The 19,159-nt window shown below is 47.1% G+C and overlaps 1 protein-coding gene across 1 annotated transcript; it reads right to left on the reverse strand.

The window, feature by feature from the left end:
* Positions 1-348: 348 nt before the first annotated feature.
* Positions 349-5,116, reverse strand: LOC108164926 (protein mab-21). Its single transcript, XM_017300914.2, has 2 exons — positions 3,942-5,116; positions 349-1,400 (listed from the first exon to the last, which is right to left on the reverse strand). Exons 1-2 carry the CDS (start codon positions 4,687-4,689, stop codon positions 1,051-1,053), a joined length of 1,098 nt encoding a protein of 365 aa, XP_017156403.1. The 5' UTR covers positions 4,690-5,116; the 3' UTR covers positions 349-1,050.
* Between the last annotated feature and the right edge of the window lie 14,043 nt (positions 5,117-19,159).

Here is a 19,159-nt window from a genome sequence, read left to right on the forward strand (position 1 = left end):
CATACCGAAATACTTCCCAAGAAAGCCATTTATAGATCAAACGGAATAATGTGTAGTAGAAACGGCAGAGACTAAATAGATTGTATTATTAATGACACCCAATCATATCGAATATAATCGTATATCAAACTTGAGAAATGAAAATGGAACTGATATCCAAATAATGTTCGATTAATTACGTCCAAGAATGACAAGATCAAGCACTACTTATCGCGATTGGAACTGACTATGGAATCATAAGTATCTTATTTTGAAATCCCTTAACCATTCTTACCTTACCTTCGCCCAGATATGTACAGAATACATATCTGCAGTACCTTCCACCGTAAAAGAGAACTAGACAAAAGATATTTTCAATGAAAAACTTAAATTTTATTGACTAAACTCACAAGAAAAAGGCAAAAACATAGAATAAATAATTTATGACCAATCAAAAAATACTCCTCCATAGTTCTTCTTTCTTGCTTTCGTATCATCCGACTTAATGTTTAATTTTAGCTAATTTTGCTCTGCACTTTGCTAGCAATGGACTTCAAAAAAAAAATATATATTGTATGTTTACTCGTATAGTATGCTGGCAACTCTGGCTGCCGCCCTAGAGATGATACTCGTAGTTTGAGCGTGTGTGTGTTTGTGTTTGTGTGTGTGTGCGTGTGTGTGTATGCGGTAACCCTAGTCATAGGCTCTAATTGTAGGAAACTCTGTAAGCGGCGTATACTTTTCAAAAGCACCTAAACTTATTTACGATCTAGCGAAATATCAAATAGTATTTGGGTTACAATTTCACTGCTCCAATGCTCTCCATTCCTTCCTTCCTTCCTCCGACTGCTCTGGACTGCTCCGCATCCCTAGCTCCTGGCTCCTGGCTCCTTTGGGATCCTTTGTTTAAAGCTCCTCTCAAAACTAAACAAAAAAACTAAAATATTTGAGTCCAAAAAAACAAAAAATAAAGAATTCCCAGCGGAGCCTGGAGGATGGAGGATCTGGTGGGACTGCGGATGATGCTGATGCTACTACAGCTGTGTGTGTGTGTGTGTGCGTTTACCCCCCCTACAGCTCCTCCAGGCATCGGACATTGGTCAGCATGATGCGCGTAAGACGCCAGACCTGCTTGGCGGCGTTCTCCAGGGCACCGGGCGACTTGCCCTTGAACAGATCCATATTGGGCAGGAAGTAGTGCGGACAGCGACGGCACTGCAGGCACGAGATCAGCTGCAGGAAGATGCCATTGATGCGATCGGCGATGCAGTTCTCCTCCCACTCCATCTCCCGTGGATGCTTCTCGCACTCGTACAGCAGCAGCGTCTTCAGATGATACGATGTCACCGGATTACCGGGCAAATCCAGATGACGGTCTCGTAGCGTCTTCAATATGCTCAAGCAGCGACGCCGACTGGCCCCTAGAATTGGGTAAAAATATGGGAAAGCGATTCGATTAGCATTGGAGTATCTATGTGAGGATTGATGGTGATGGGCGTCTTATTCTAGCATTAATATGGAATGAAATACTATTGTTATTGCCACAAATCGTTTATGTTCTGTCAGATATGGCATACATGATGGATCGTGGGATATCTTTTAGTTGGGATCTGTCCACTTATTCATGTCACAGATTAGAGAGAGGTCTTCTTTGCCGTTAGACCACCCCAGGTGGATTGTAACCTTTTAGCTCTAAAAATCTAAGGATCAACAAGCTTCAGCTCAGATTGGTCCGGTCATTCCAGTACTGAACTACGAGTTAGAGTTTATTCTGGCAAACAATCAGGGTTCTTCTTTTTAGATTGCTTAGAGAAGGACTTTGCACTTGCCATAGTTAAAGACTATTTCCCGCTTCGGATCCCCGACTTTGATTGATCAACCCTTCAACCATTTATTCGTAGTTTGTTTTCAATTTCGTGTACTTCTTGTAGCAAGTGCTACGAATATATGACGTTTATATGTATAGTATGTACGATTCCTAATTTATTATGGCCAAGTATGTTGGAAACACATAAATCATGACTACGTTGGCACCATGTCAACCGGGCTAATCTCGGCTCTTGCCCGATAATCACGTCTGCCTCTCTCTCCAGCCTGAAGACTCTCGGGTTCCTATAGAGTGGAGGAGTGCTCCGAGTTCCGTTTAATATTTTAGCCTAATCAATATTGAACAATATTGCCACAATACGAGTATTGGCACTCGACAAACAAACATTTCGGAGGTACTGGAGAACCGAGTCGATGTCAAGTGGAGGCTAATTTAGTGTACAAGTGACAGTGCTAATTATAGTCATGGATCGCATCGTATCGGATTGGATTGGAGCGGATCCCCCATCAATCGATACCTGATATCGTGGCCTTTTTCCGAGGAAAGTTACTCCAAATCCAAATGGCAGGGGGAGCATTCAATGAAATGACAAACACGCGGGGGAACAAGCCGGATCAATATCGATCAGAGATCGAAGATCAGGGATAGGTAGAAGTAGAGGAAGATGAAGATGAAGATGAAGGGGCACAGATTGTAGATTGGAGATCGTTGTCAGGGGCCCCCAGCCCCAGTCCCAGACCCAGAATTGATTTCGATTTTGGTTTCTGTTTCGGTTTTTGGTTTAATTTTCGTTTTTGTTTTGGTTTTTTTTCCCATTTCTTTTTGTCTTAGCTCTTGCCTTGCTTTGCTGTCCATCTCCTCTCTGTCCCACTGTCCTCCCGCTTCTCTCTTCTCTGTTTTCGCGTTTTCTTCGTCATCTTCTTTCTGGCCAACGCGCGCTGTTGTTTTATTTATTTGTTGACTTTATCTAATCGCCGAGATTTAAAATATTTATAAAATCGTTTAGAAATTTATTTATGGCCCATCCATTGGCATTGTTCATATGGAAACCCGTTTTCCTCCAAAACGGTGGGGTCCGGGGGCCTCTGAGACTGCGCTTATCTCTCGGGGATCAGCAGATTTGTGTGGCGTTGTCGCGCTGCGGTCGGAGCGGAACCTGGGAGACACACGGAGGTGGAGGTGGAGGTGGAGGCGGAGACGGAGGCGGCGGTCGCATGGAGCTGTCCAAACTCCCCGAACGAACTCTTTTTCTCCGGTCTGGCCGATCGGATCGAACAACAGATTTATGATCGTACCCAAACCAGGCGTCGCTCAATCGTATCTCATATCATATCTGGGGCCCCCAATAATCAGATGTCTCGTTGGGCACCGGTCGCCAGTCATCGACTCGATGACTGGACCCCGTCTAAACGATCGTCATTCCGGGGGCTGCCTTCAAAAGACCCCCTATGTCATATCATATTGATCTAAGAGAGGGAATCAATTGATCTTAACTGATCTCCATTCGCAAGCGAAAAACTACCGAATTATTTTAGTTTTGAGATGATTTCAGATGGATCTCTTGAAGAACTTTCAGCAATCTTGAAGATGTGATCTGAGCAATTGACAAGACTCTGTGATGACAAATACTCCGCATAACGGGTCCCTTTACAGAAATTAACTTGGTGATCTTCAGTAGATCTGCGGATCTGCAAAACGCTCGTCAGGAACTGTTACCAACTTGATTTACAGACTCATGGATGCAAGTAGACTTAAAAGTTACTATGAATTGATATTTCCCTCAAAGAATGTCCCGTTCTGCTTTTAAAACATTTCCGATCTAACGAAACGATCTCCCGGCCAAACTTCATTCCTCAATCTTCACCAGCCGGACAGTTTCGTGGTTAATTTACAATCAATTACGGGCATACCAAGCTGGAGGAGTCGCTGATTTGTTGGGAATAAATCAATTCCATTTAAGTGTGTCACTGATTACCGATGCGAGATTGGGGGACTGGCGACATGGAGCAGGGGGCTCACCGCACGGGGAGTTGAGTTCTCTACTGATTTCTGGCGGATAATTTACTGCCGTGTAATGGCTTTCCGTGCGATCGTGATGGATAAGAGCAGAGCAGAAACAGAGGAGTAAACTCACCTTGCAGGAGACGATTCTCGGCGTCGGTGAAGCTCAGCACCCAGGCGTCGCCCTCCATGGCAGAGTTCTTGCCCTGGAGGGCTATGCACTCCTTGGAGAGCATGTCGAAGCCCTCAGTCTTAACCTCTGCAACGATATTGGGATGCGGCCAGGGTATGCCCGGCAGCGGCCAGTGGGAGGCGGAACGCGGCCAGAGGCCGGCGCACTTGAAGGCGGGCGTTATCTGGACAATGATGCGCTCCCTGATCCTCAGCTTCACCTCCGTGGTGTCGGCGATCATTTTGACAATGTCACGGTAGGCACACTTGTCGCAGGCCTGCGCCACCAGCGTCTGGAAGCGGGAGCGGATCTTTCTGGCCGACAGATAGCCGGAGGCCGTGATGAACTCCACCCACAGCGACATGGAGCGCTTGCGGCCGTCGCTTAGCTTCAGCACGGCACAGCCGGGTAGGGTGCCGTCGTCCACAAAGTTGAGGACCCCCATCTGGTTGAGGTAGATGATGATCTCGAATTCCGTGGGCGAGATGACCTCGAGGCCCTCGAAGCGACCGTTGTAGTCGTTCAAGGAGGATATGAAGCGCGGCTCCTGCACCTCCACCTCCTTGAGGACGTCCTGGACGATGCGGCACACCTCCTGGATCTGTTTGTGAATCTGCGCCTTTCGCACCTGCACCCGATCCGCGCAGTATTTGTTCATCTGGTAGACCATTTTGGATTGTGCCGCGATCATGTCCGACGGCACCAGCATAATGGCGGCCCCCGGTCCAGACGTCTTGGTCGTGGCTATAGAATATAGCCGTAGCAGGTCCGTCCTCCTCTCCTCTTTCTGCTTATAAATGTATGTATCTCCTTGGAGTGGTTATTCTCTGAACAATTGGGTCATTATCTGGGATAATCACTGGAATAGCGGTTATATTTTTACACTATATTTTTTAGGCACTGGCACACAGTCACACACAAAAAAGAACAGACAGTCGTGTCGTGGGGCCGCGGACGAGCGAGTGAGCGATTCTACAAATTCTACAAAATAGCGCTAAAACTCAATCAACTTTTGTTCCAATTTGTATTAATTTTTAGATGGATAGCTTTTATTGGAACTACTTTTCTGAACTTACAAAAATATTCGACATATTTCTGTGTTTCCTTGTCCGCGGCCGAAAAATTTGTGAGATACAAGATACAAGTTTTATACATTTCCACAGCCGTTGAGATCGCAGCTGGCGTCGCTGTCGCTGCGTTGCGTTGCTTTGCTGCCATTTGTTCGGAGAGAGCTCAGTTTTGCGTTCCACAATGAGTTCGCGAGAGCCAGCAGCTAGAGAGAGAGGGAGAGGCAAAATGTTAACTCCTCCCTCATGTGGAACGCTCGCCGGTTGCAGGGTATTGAGTATGGAAGTTTCTATACCCTTTGTCCTATGTTCCTTCCCAAAACTGAAACCTAAAATTGATGACTGATAGATTCAAGGGCAGGGCACCGACTGAGAGTTGAATGTTATTAATATTCATAAAGGAAAATAAATATTTTGTATAGCTCTAGCTTAAAAGTTGCTTAATAGGGATTGCAAAATTTAAGAATCTAAACTAAAATGCTCAAATACAACGCCAAATTGAGCATCGTGCTCTCATTCAGCTCCTCTCACGCGCACTCCGGAGAGCGAGATAGCTGCAGCTTTCTGTTTCGCTCTCTGCGCGTGCATCATGGCTGGAGTTTCTTCATCTCCTCTGACTTCGTTCGGTTCTCTTTGTTGGTTTTGTGTTCTTCGTTTGAATGGTGGGAATTATGGTTATGTTTTGGGTACATCCTTTTGTCCAGGCTTCCCAGAGTTCCGTTCCCCTTGTTACCCCGGAAACATCAACCCTGGCCGAGTGGGCCCAACAACAACAGTAATGTTTTCATTATGCTGCCACTTGGCTCCGCCTCTTTCACACACTCTCACTCTCCCGCGAAACATAGAGAGCCTCTCACATAGATAAGCACCAACACAGCAACGCACTCTATATCGCACTCTCCCTCGCACGCGCACTCGTCGGCCTGTGCGGGTGTTTTTGTTATTTGCTCTTGGGGGTGGGTGTGGGTGGAAACGGTTGGCTGGATAAATGGTCGAATCGGTTGACGGTTATTGGGGGATGTGAAGGGATTCCTTAGGCCACAGAGAAAAGCTGAATATGCATAAGGCTCTCCGGCTCGGGATAAGGAAAAAGAAAAACAAGCTCTTGCTGAAAAAGTGGTTAGGAATATTGATTTTAGGGCTATTTACGGGTATTATGCTAACTGGAAAGGTGACCCCGATCTGGTCACTGTTTTAAAAAGATAATTCGTAAATCAGGTGTTAAAAAATTTCAGGAAATTGGTAACCCGACATCATTTGGAATAGACTAAAATAGTTTAATTTAAGATTGCTGGCTAAAAATCAGAGATTTCTTATTATTTTCCTTTTTTAACCGAAACGGTGACCCCGATCTGATCAGAGAAAGGTCCAGTGGATGTTTAGATTTCTTAGGAGCTATAACATAAAAGATAACTTTAAAAAATCTTGTTGTGATGGAAAGTATCCGTAAATATTTTGATTGTTTTGTAAAACGACTTTAATTCCATTGTTCGAAGGTTCCTTAGCTATATTCTGAGTCAAATTTCTGAAAATATGGGTGGGAAAGGTGTCTCCATTCTTCTAACTGAAAGTTCATCATCAAACTATTCAATAGGAATGGGACTGACTCCCACCCAAACACTTTTCAATGAGACCCACTCAAAGCTGAGATAGAGCTACATACATATCTATCTCTGTCGTCCTCTCTCCGTGGCTATTCCGTTGGATACCGTCCTGAGTTAATGCATATCTAATGTGATTAATGAGCGTTTAACACGAGCTTGGAAGGCTGGGTGTACACTCCACTCCACTCCGCGGAATGGGATGGTATGGTATGGTATGAGTTGGGTGGGGATATCTAAATATCTGGGGGTCACCACTCACCGTCCGAGACGGCAGCCATTGCGGACTCCCTGCTCGAGGGCCGGGCCTGCCTGCCTGTCCACTCGAAGAACATTAAGTTGCACTTTAAAGAGCGGCGAACAAATTATTATGTATAATTCAATTTGAACTGTGTGCCGGAACGTGCATTAAGATAATGCTAATTAACACCTCAGAGGGCCACAACCTACCACTACGCTAAAAGGTAGGACTACGACTACGATTACGACTCTATATGCATATTCCCCTCAAAGATGCTTTCCATCCATATCTTCCACTCTCTCTCTTTTGGTCCCCGATAAGCGAGGGGGAATGGAGGGGAACCGCAGCCTGTCCAGAAATGGAAATGAGAAGAGCGCCGCGCTGATAATGGAGAAGGAGGAGTGGTAGAAAAATGCGGCTGGAATCATTTTAATGGCCGCGTAAATGTGGAAAATTATCAAAGGAACACGAACTTAATTGCGGCCATTATCGCTTTTATGGCATATAAATTGAAAATGAATTATGCAACGGTCTGGGGACGGGCAACGAACACGGCAACGGCACCTCTAGAGATCTTCATTAGTTGGGGGCTCAAGGTCAGGCTTCGAAGACGATTGCGAGGGAAGACAAGGAGGAGGAGCAGGAGGAGGCTGTACCTGGGAGTAGGGTCCATCGTTTTTCCACCTTCCTCGTTTATCAGTCATGTTCATGGATTTATCGGCGATTGGCAATCAATGATCGATCCTCGATAGGTTGCAATCGATTGCTCTGCGGCTGTAGCCCGGTAGTCGCATCTTTAATTAAATTGTGTATGTTCGGGACCCGGAGACGACTTCATCTGTGGACTCGGTTCCATTTATCAGCTGCACGAGATCTCCATGGTTACTCCTCCTCCTCCTCCCCATCCTCCATCTCCTGGTCACATACGCTTTGTGGTTCGCCTTCAGTGTGGACTCCGAAATGGGCAAATGGCGGAAAATTAAGCAGCCCGCAACAGAAGCGACAACTGCAGCACAGAGATTGCAATCGCTGCCACAACATCCCCATTCCCTCTTTCCCCCTCCTGACATTCCCTTGTTGTCCCTTCGAGGAAGCGATGTCCAGCAGCTGCTGCTTCCAACACGACACGCTGCCCCTTCTGCACCTTCCTTCCCTGTTTCCCCTTTTGTGGCGCTTTCGCAGGGCGACACTTTGACGGGGACAAGTTCATTTCGTCTGAACAGAGTCCCAGAAAGGAGTCCCAGGTCTCTCTGTATGCGAAAGGAGTCCAACTAGTGGAAAGGACTGGATATAACCAATGCCCTCAGGAAAGTGTTCTCTTTCTCAATTATCAATCGAACCTATATTTAGAGCAGAACTTTTCGATGGATATCTTTATCAATGCTGTCAAGAAAATGTAAACATCTCAGGTGTACTATAGTAATTCTTTAAAATATCAATGGAATAATAGAATATCAAACGGTTCAGGATAATGTATTCTGGTTCTGTAAACTCGTAATTTCTAGCAATTAAAACCACTCGATGGAATCCGTCACGACAGATAGATACAAGTTCATAGATACTTACAATATCAGTATACAGAGGCCATAATGCTTTCGTGGAAAACGATATCTGTCTATGAGACACAGGATTACTTACAGTTTATTCCTACCATCAAGAAAAAGAGAAAGGTCTGAGGAAATCTTAGACAATATCTGAGCGGTAAGCCCACACACGATCTGTGGATTAGGTTCGTGTCTAGATTGGGCTTCCTTGGCGGACTGTCGTCTGGTTACCTCAGCAAACAGGCAGAGATGCATAATGAATGATCAGTCGATCGAAGATCGGAGAGAAAAGCCGAAAAGGTTATTGCTAGTGGAAGGACAACGACAACGACAACGACAACGCCAACGCTTAATTAGGCCAAACAATGATGCACCTTGCAGGAGTCGAATCGGGGCACGATCATCGATCATCGTTCATTTTCCGATTGAGCTGGCCCGAAAGCCGGCTCTGATAATCCCCCAGTACTTGGCCCCCTTCGGTCGAGAGAGCGGCAGCGGCTCCATTGTGCAGTCGAGTTTGTCATTCGATATGATGGCTACGTTGACAGGGCCGAGGGCTTAGCTGATGAAGACAACTGATGGCGCTTGGGCAAGGGGTCAAGCCTGGGCCCTTCTTCGCTGCTGCTGCCACTGGCCACTGGCCGGCACTTGTGTGTGTGGCATGTGCAAAGGTCAGCTGGCTGCAGAGGGCAATGGCATTCGGCAGCATTTTAACATTTACCTGCCATGTTGCCCTGTCCCTGCCCCTGCCCCTGCCCCTGACGCCGCGATCCGAATCCGAACCGATCCGATCCGACTCTGGCCAAGTGGCGCCTGCATCCCGTCGTGCGTCGTCTGCATATGCGGAATATGCGTGAGCGTCGCCCTGGCGGGGGCATGCCACACGAAATGAGACTGGCGAACAAGCTCCACTCCACTCCAGTCGACTCGACTCGCATTCAAATCTCTCCCGCTCCCCAGGCACCCCCCACCGGTGTGTCCACTGCCCTCTGTGGACAACACACACACTCCGACATTAAAGAACCAGTAAGAACGGCTTCAGTGGATGATTTAGACTGAAATACACCCTATACCCCACGGAATGAGGAACATTATGAGCACTCCTCCCACTATTAAACCAAGATGGGGGAGTCCACTCCCTTTTGCTAGATCCTTCTAAGAGTATATTATTCCTTCAGGCTGTCACATGCGTCTGCACGATTACCATATACCCCTTGGGGTCCCTCAGAGTACCGGGTATAATCAGCGACATGCGGTTAAATATGCTTAAGTTTTTCCGCGGACAACTTGAAATTAAGTAGATGCCAGAGTCAGAGAAGGAGCTCAGAGACAGAGACAGAAAGAGAGAGAGAGAGAGAGAGAGAGCGAGAGCGCCTAAGACCTGGCAAATTGTTAGCTTCGTGGCTCCTTCCCCCAAGTTCCAGTTCCAGTTTCAATCCCCATCCCCATTCCAATCCCTGTTCCAGCTCCCACTGTCAGACAGGTCCCCGTGGTCGAGAGTCTCATGTAGTTGCCTCGATTTATATTTTGTTTGGTCAGAGGAAGTATCAACGCGTTTGCGTAAATGCTGGCTTAATCCATTCATTATGGCCATTAGGCTTTGTATAAAGCTGATGTGCTTGTGCCCCTCTCTCACTCTCTCTCTCTCTTTCCATTCCTTCGAGTTCCAGCTGGATCCGGGGATCTGGCTACCAATAATTGCAGAGAGAGAGAGAGAGCAATTGATTAATCTCGACTCTTGGGCCATGTCAACGGGCCGTAATCTTCTGCCACTGACACGTACGTAAAGTGCAGGTATCCGGGGGGAGTAGTAATGGTAATTGTGGGGTAACAGACATAATTGTATGGGCCCCCCATTCCTCTCTCTTTCAGACCTAAAGGAAGTTAGCTTCTGTGTCCTGAGGGAACTCTTGCGATGGATTTCGATAGTAATTTCAGGTTCTATAATTGAATATGATCAGTTGAGAACATTTAAATGTGTTATCCATCGAAAACTGATGCTCTAAATGCTCTAAATATCCATAAGAATCCAACAAACGAGTCATAGATTGTGATTTTCATCACTTTCTCTTCTTTAGATCATTGAGTAGAATTCAGATATCTGGAATACATATACATACAATAACTTTATACCCATTCGACTACACGTCCCACAGAATGATCGTTTAGGATCACACGAAGGCACGGTCTTCCCACAGCATCAGACTGAGTCCAGGTGAGATCGCTGCGGGCTCGAGAGGCAGCGGTAGAGGTAGTCGGGAATGAGATCATTTAGCGATCGTTCTCATTTAAATTATAACCAAAAACACATGCAGCGCTCGCCGTCAGAGGTGGAGGTGGAGTTTTGCAAAAAAAGAAGTTGGAGCTGGTCCAGGTCCAGGTCTCTGGAAGGAGTCGGAACTGGTTGGGATTTGGTATGCAAAACTGGTGTGCAAGAGGCTGTTCTGTCTTATCGCCTGGCTTCATTTAAATTATGGCATAGAATTTCAACTCCTCCTTGTCGTTGGTTGGGTTTTAATGCAATTCGTGCGATCGGTCTACATGCCCTGATGAGCCATTAGGCCATTAGTCGCCCGTAAAAGAGCCACCAATGCGAGGGGATCAGCAAAAGGAAAACAGCCGACGACCCAAACATTTCCTCAGATAACAAGAGAGCTTATGGATGGAGTGTGTGGCGCCCATAAACATGAGATTGCTATTATAGAATGCACCCAAATCCTGCTACCAAGGGCCAAAGAGGGCTTGCACTTTGCATTATCGACGAGGGAATGCGAATTCTTCCACTGTACATCGATCACTTGACTCCACTCCACTCCACACCACTCGACTGCGATTCCTCCTGCAGCATTTCCCATTGTAAAATTGACCAATTTATGGGGCAAACACGTCGCAGTCCCAAATCCCAGTTGGCTCGGCTCGTATTGTACAAGTGTTTATTTTGATGGCCATCACAGTCAGTCGCTAATTAGGATGTCCTGTCCCTGGTCTCTGTCCCCCCTGGGTCTCTCTCGAGCGAGCTATCTGTGCTATCGTTAAAATCAGAATCATGCAAACGTTTAACTGCGCTACAAAACTTGTCGCAACAAACCCCATGCACCATGCCCCAATGCCCCATGCCCCAATGCCCGTGGACGATGTGGGACGAATACTTACGATCATTATGAGCCCGATCACGAATCCACGATCAGTCGCTGTCTGGCTGGCTGGCCATACAGGATCGTAAAAATGAGGCAGTTACAAGGCAGTTGGGGCCATTGGCGCTGGACCAAATCCCCCATAAACTTGGCTAACTGATGGCCGTAGAAAGCTGAAGATCCAACCAAAAGACTGAAGCTGTTGAAGCTGGTGTCTGGCTGTTGTCTCCTGATGGTTCACAATTTGTAATTGAATGCATGTAAATTGATTTCATCTACCAAAAGTCATAATTTCCAGCATTTTATTGGGTGCACCCCAACCCCAATCCCAGGCTCGGCTCGGCTCGGCTCGGCTCGGCTCTCTCTCCCTCCCCTTTCTTACGGACTTCCAACCGAGTTCCAGTTGCAGTTCCAGCTCCAGTCCTGGGCCCCTAAGTGATGCCCATGTGCTTAATATTATCAGCAAGTACACTTTAGGCCATTAGCAGGCCATTTAGTAGCCCCTGTCTGCCTGTCCGTGTCCGTGTCCGCCGCAGAAGATGATCATTTCACTCTCTGGAAAGGCGGGCTGGGACTGGGGCTGGGAAGTTGATTGTGATAATTCTTGTGAGAGGTGATCACGCTGCTATCTTGAATTATGTCAGTTTGGTAATTTTATGCGAATCTTGTTAATTGCGCATAAACCTGCAGACTATTGGCTCTCTGACTCGCTCTCTGTCTCTGTCTCTATCCACACGCATGCGCACACGCACACGCAAGTGGCAGCTGCGCAGCTGGAACGAAGCTGTTGGAAAGAAGGAAGACTGAAGGCTCCAGGAAGGGGAGGCAGGCCCAACAACATGCTAATGAGAAATGGCCAATTTCACAGGAAGCATTCAATCCTGTGAAAGGAAATCCACACTTTGCGCACAGGGAACTGTCATGCATTCGAAAGTCATTGGAAATGCGCACAGGAAGCAGTCTCAAAACAAAAATATAAGAAAATCCAATGAGGTTTTCCCACAATGATTGGAGTGCACTTGAATTGATTTTAAAGTGATTGAATCTGACCTGAAATCCTTTGCGAGTGATGAAAAGTCGTCGACTGTAGGAAAATGCCCTGGCAGCTCATGCGCTCTCTCTCTCTCTCTGTCTGTCCTTTTCTGAGTCTGTCCCTGAGTGATTAAAGAGTAAAACCTGCATTGAATGAGTTTTCGTAGTGATGATAGTCCACTGGAAGCTGCCCCCAAAAGGGTAAATAGAATAACACTGAACAAAATGTTCAATCAGAGCGGCTGCACGATTTCTTCCAGATATTCCCCCCAATCACCAATCCCCCCATATGCGGAGTGTATCCAGATGCGCATAATGGATGCGGGAAATCAATTTATAAAACAACAGCAGAGCCGCCGCAGAACCGCTGGCGCCGGCATCGAAGTCGAAGTCGAAGTCGCCGTCGCTGTTTTAGTCGCTATCGCGGTTTCAGTCGCAGTCGCGGCTCTTCAAAATCGCATAAATTGCGGTTAATAACGCGCGCTTAGGCCACAACTCATGTCAAAATGCATCAAGGGGCACCGTATGGGGAATATTTATATTTCGCTGCAGCAGCAGCAGCGCCTTTCGACGCTCGCCCCGAACCCCAAGCCGAAAGGAATGGAAAGGAGCCACAGCCACACAGCACACACAAAACCAATAAAAGGCTCCACAACTGGAGTCGAGGCTCGGGGCATCACTTCAGCTTGGACTGCAACTGGAGCTGGAACTGTGTGTGGACTGTGGGGACTGGACTGTGGGGACTGGACTGGGGGCCTGGGATAAATTATTTTGGGACAAGCAAAATATCACTTCGATTAATTCAAACAAAGGCCAGCGCTCGGACCCGATTGCTGTCGCTGTCTCTCTCCCACATCCCACATGATCTCTCCGTACCTCCGTCGCCGTCTGCGTGGATCGGGCCAATGCAAATAGAGTTGAAAGAAAGAGGGAATTGAAATTCGCTCAGCCACATCCCCTCCCACTCAGCCCCAATGGCGGCCCGATCTGCCACAAGAGAGCGGCGCACCGCAGTGTATACCCTTTCCGAAAGGCGCACTGATACTTGACAGCATTTCCGTCTGCTCTTGTTTGGAATCTATAAAAACTAGACCTTATAAATCTTCTGCCAAGATTGGATTACTATATGGATGATGCCGTAGTAAGCCCACTTTAAAGATAACCCAACCAAATAACTCGCTCGAAGGAAGCTCAATATCGGATGCAAGGGTATGATGAGATTCGGCCCAGAAAACTAGAACCTTGTCTTCTGGTTATTGTTTCTTCTCTTCTGTAGATATCTTCCTCCACCTCCTCCGCATTGTTGGGTTGCTGGGCTGTGGGGCTTTGGGGCTGTGGGGCTGTTGGGTGCGCTTGTTTATTCGGGATCGAACTTAATTTGGAAATGATAAGTTGCTCTCTGTCGGCTGGGCAGGGCGGCAGTCTTTTATGTTTTTGGTTGGAGAAGCTTCACAGGTTGGGCGTGCGGTGTGGCATATTGATGTTTTACTTGCAAATCGACAAATGCAAAAGCAATGTTCTGCTAGTCGATCAGCATGATCGGGTATTGAAGCTTTCGATTACCATAGTTGAAAGGCATTTAATCGCAGAAGTAACTTGAGTCGAAGTTTATCGATTGCTGTTGCAGCGGAAGGTTCTATAGTCGCAGATAATTGCAAAAAGTATTTGTAGTATATATCTTCTTCAAAGAGATTTTTTACTGTCTTTTAATCAGACTCAATATCTTATCTTTACCTTAATCGATTCATGCATATTTTTAAGATAGTCATCGGCGATAGTCATCACACTGATACTGCTTATCGGACAGGCTATCGATAGGAACATTACTGCCCACTCGTCCCCACTCTCTCGCCCTTTCTCTCTTGTTAGCCACACACGCAGTTCAGTTCACAGCAAAAGTGTCTTAAATTGCATACCCAAAGCACATGGAAAACAAGCAATTTAGGGCAATTTCGATTAAAATCAATATTTACAAGGTTGGAGCTACAAAAACAAAAAACAAAAAACACCAAAGGATGACGTGGGTCTGGAGACTCGGGAGAAGAGGTGTGCGAAGAGAAAGAACAGCTCCAGTCACGAGGCTCTGACACCACGGGTGGGGCCTGTGGGGCGAAGAGTGGGGTTTTCTTTGCAGTGCGCCAAAATTACAAATTTAAACATGAAATGTTATAAATAATGCGACGATGATGGGGCTGCAATGGGATGGGGGAAGCACCAAAAACCTACAAAAGAGAAGGCCCCAGCTCCAGTCCAAGCCCAAGTCAAAGTCAGAGCTTCAGAATGGAGAATGGAGACTCGAGACTGTTTCGTACCTCGATATGGGCCTGGGCCCCGAAGGCGGAAGATCCGATCCGATCCGATCGGACCCTACTACACCCAGGGGTGGGGCATACACGGCACAGGGGGGGCTGTGGCTGTGGTTGTGGCTGTCCTAAAGAGCTGTTGATGTGGCTGGGACCAGGTCTGGTGTTGTTGGTTTGCTTTGGTAATCACCTTTTGTTATAAAGACTGTAATTAGGGCTTCATTAAAAGGGTGGTCCAGGCTTGTCTTCGCCTTGGCAGGCCCAGGCCCAGGCCCAGAACGTTGATTGAAAACGTTCGGACGGTTGATGGTCGCGGGACAGCGGGACAGGGACAGGCACTGGCACAGGCACAGGAGGGGCCTGGTATGTAGCGCCGATCAACAAGCGGGCCACGCCCACAGCGCACGCCTCATAAATAAAGTGAAATGTGCGTGCGTGCGATCCCCTCCAATCCAATCCAATCCAGGCGGCACAGTGGTGCCACACCAGTCAGTGATCCCATCCGAACAGCAGGAGGAACTGAAGCATAAAAGTGGCACCACTGTAATCCAAGCAATGCCTTGACCGGGCCAAAAACAAATAGCAAACCCTGCATAATTATAGTCCGAACAAAGTGTTCTTTTATGAAGGGGCGGACATTTGCAGCGCAGTTTATTCACCTGCCACGGATGGATCCATGGACCCACGGACCCACGGCCCACTGTGGCCGAGCAAGACCCACCGCATGTCAGATCGAAACTGGGACTGAAACTGGGACTGAAACTGGGACCACATTGAGGAAATTTCACGCCTTGCAGCTATTTGCAACTCCAGGTTTTTGGGATCCATCTCCGTCTCGAGAATTGGACTCTGATTGCGGACTCTAAGTCTGGTCTGAGCTTGCTGCTTGCTGCTCTCTGTGTTCTGTTTGCTCTGCTAAACGTCGGCCGCAATAATTAAAATGCCATCAATGCACCTGACGCACTAGACGAGGGCTGCTGCCTGTGTAGCCTGAAGCAATGCCTCATACCTGTCCCTCGCCGTGGCCATGGCCCTGCTGCAGTACCTCTGGACTCTACTCTGGTGTACCTGCGGTTGGGCCCCAGACTCTGTCTGTCTCTGCAGTTGGATTGATCGCTTGATCACACCGATAAGAACGGTGCAGGAAGAACGTAGAACATAACCAGGACAGAGCCTAGAACAGAAAATGTCACCAGATGCGGGGCGTGGGTGGGGGGCGTTGGCTCAATGAACATATGATTTATAGATCGGGCATGTCGTTGACAGGCCGCAGGACAGGCTGGGCCCAAGGCCCAAGGCCCAACCCAAGGCCAACCAACTGTCTCACCATCGGGGCCTCCATCGACATCCCTCTTATCGCTTCTTGGACATTAGATAAAACTACCATCAGTCTTTGGCTAGGGAACTGACTGCCTTCCCGTCTGGATCTGTCCCGTGTCCCTTCCCTTCAAGCCGCGTGACCCAAAATATCCAAATGTTCCATTCCTGTTGATAAATTTCTTCGGCTCTCTTGCTCGGGGAATGAGTTTAAAGATGTCTTAGAGTTGACAGCATTGGTAGCTTGAGCAATCGATTGCCCGAAACTTGGATCTTTTAAATACTACCAAATCTAAATCGAATCTAAGTCCCTAACTCTTTAAATATCTAAAATTGAATCATAATTGCAGCTATCATCAATATTTTGATTCTTTTTTAAGTTCCTTTTAGAGCCATTACACACTTTTATTCATATATGTATGGATTTCTCCGAATTATTTCGTTATAATGTTGTGACTGCATGGATTGTGCCTAAACAATGGTTATTATCGATAGCTTGCCCAACCAATTTTCACTCTTCTCCCCCTCTGGGGCTTTTGTCAGTTCATTATGGCTGCTGTTGTCCCATTGTGGCTCCCCTCGAGCTGGCCCTGCGGGTTGTCCGCTCGCCCGATGACCTGCCTGCCCGTTATCCCATTGAGAGAGTGGCGCCACGGTATGGAGTGGAGCTATGAGTGGCTGCTGACCCGAGGCCTAATTGAAAACGTTTCGATGGTGGATTCCAGGCCAGACAATGTGTCATTTTAATGCTGTTCCAAATGATTTTTATTGTGCTCATTTGGGCTGTTGGGTTACACTCTTGTGGCCTCCTCAGCTCCTCTGCTCCGGCCTCTGAGATCTTGTTGGTATTCCTACCATGTCTGGAGGAGGGATCGTAAACATTTATTAGTTACGGCTCATTTCGGGGCGAATAAACAAACAAACAAACAAATAAACGCCCAGACACAGGCACAGACAGTGGCAGAGGCAGAGACATACCCTGTGCACAGGGCACAGGGCACTGGAACAGCCACCTGCCGCCGGCGTGGATCTTCTCGGAGCACGGCTTTTGGGTTCCACGGATCGCTCCGATCGCAGATCCTTTCACTTTTTAATGAACCTAATGAACGGCCGCATAAATCATCGTTCGAAGAGCCCACAAATGTCGAAAGTTTGTCGCGCTCATTAAATGGACACACGACCACAGAGACCACAACCAGAGGGCCGCCACGCCCAGCTGACGGCGTTAGGTCTCATTTCACGCTTCAGGAGGAGATGGTTTCCAAGGAGTGGGGTGGGGTCCCGGCGAGCGATCATGAAATTAATGCTATTAATCTATTGGATTATGACCACTGGAAAATTAACTTGCCACATCATTTGTAGCCCTCTGCCTGTCTTCCACTTCAGTACATTTTATGGGCTCCTGTTGTGCCGCCGCTGGTCCTGGTCCAGCAGGTGGAAATGGCTAGGACGGGGCTCCTTGAACTGGCCAGGATTAGCATAAAGAGTGTGTGTTGACTAATTGCAAATATTCAGGATGGTATCTCGATAACGATAACGATTTCGATTAGCGTGGTATCGTAAACTACAGTTGTGTCATCGCTAATGGCATCGCCTTGCAATAAACGGAACCTTCTCCTCTGAGGGCACGGCCCTGGATTCCTTTCGGCTTATCCAGTGAAAAGGTAACCAAATAGTTCTCTCATTGTTCCACTGCTGATCTCGGTGTTGCATCAATCATCATTCCATTTATTACAACAGCTGAGGCAATAACAACAGCCACGCCCCTTGAGCGAGGGGGAATAACGGAATAACAATAGACCGAACAAAAGGCTCGCCAAAATGGCAAATTCTGGCAGTCCTCTCGTAATTGTTTGCTTATCGGGCTTGTTAATCAGTTTACAGCCCTGCCTGGCATGCTGCCGCTCCCCTTCCCGTTCCCGTTCCCGTTCCAGTTCCTGCTTCTGTTCCTTGTTCCTTGTTCCGGCTGCTTCTTATCGCAATGCCTCAGCTTTGGTTTCATATTACCATCAAAGCGATGTCAAAAAGTAAGATATGCCCCTGGCGATTTGACACGTGATTGGAGATACATACATGCATATGATGAGAACAAGAGAGAGAGGGAGCTTCTCCCGCCATCTTCGGTCTGGATTCAGAGCCTCTTTGGTGAGTTCTTCTAACGCATTTCCATAAATATTTATTGCTGATTATATTACGGCCTGCTAGCACGATATCGGAAACATGGAAACATCTGTTTGCGGCAGTACCAGATCGATAAAAGACATTCTGGCCAAGGGCCCTTGGACAATACCCTCGGAGTCGAGAGGCGGTAGTCGGTAGTCGGGAGTGCCCATATATGGTACTATGTATATGGTCGCCACAATGGGGCAAGTTGAGTTGTATCGGGGCGTAAAGCAACATGTTCCATGTTCCACATTGTGACACGATACGCTTCGCATACCGCACACGCGCAGTCCTGTTCCGTTCGTTCTCAGTTCGGTTCCTTTACTGTTTCTGTTACTGCTCCTGTTCTCTCCCTCTCTATCTGTGCCCTTGTCTTTCTCTGTCCCATGGAATTCCATGGCATTCTGCTGCAGCTATTCTATTGTTATTGGTGTTTTTTGTTAATATCCCTGGAGAGGGTAGTATGATTTGTCCCATGTGTTTGTAACACACAGAAGGAAGAATTTACGACACCATAATTAATATAGAATCTTGGTAAGCATATAAATTCGACAGCTCTTTCACTGAACGTAGTAAATGCATATGCATATAGTTAGAACCAACAAGATAGAAGAATAATACTGCTTGTAATGCTTATATGTACATATGTGAATAATAACTCTTCGATCTTTCCAACAAGATTCCTTCTTTGTGAGAAGCTTTATACATAGTTTGTGAAGACGAAGCAAAGCTGTGGTCTCATATTTGTATTGATATCTCCATAAAATGTGGTTACCC

Source organism: Drosophila miranda, chromosome XL (genome assembly GCF_003369915.1).
Source record: "Drosophila miranda strain MSH22 chromosome XL, D.miranda_PacBio2.1, whole genome shotgun sequence".
In the NCBI taxonomy this organism is placed as follows: domain Eukaryota; kingdom Metazoa; phylum Arthropoda; class Insecta; order Diptera; family Drosophilidae; genus Drosophila; species Drosophila miranda.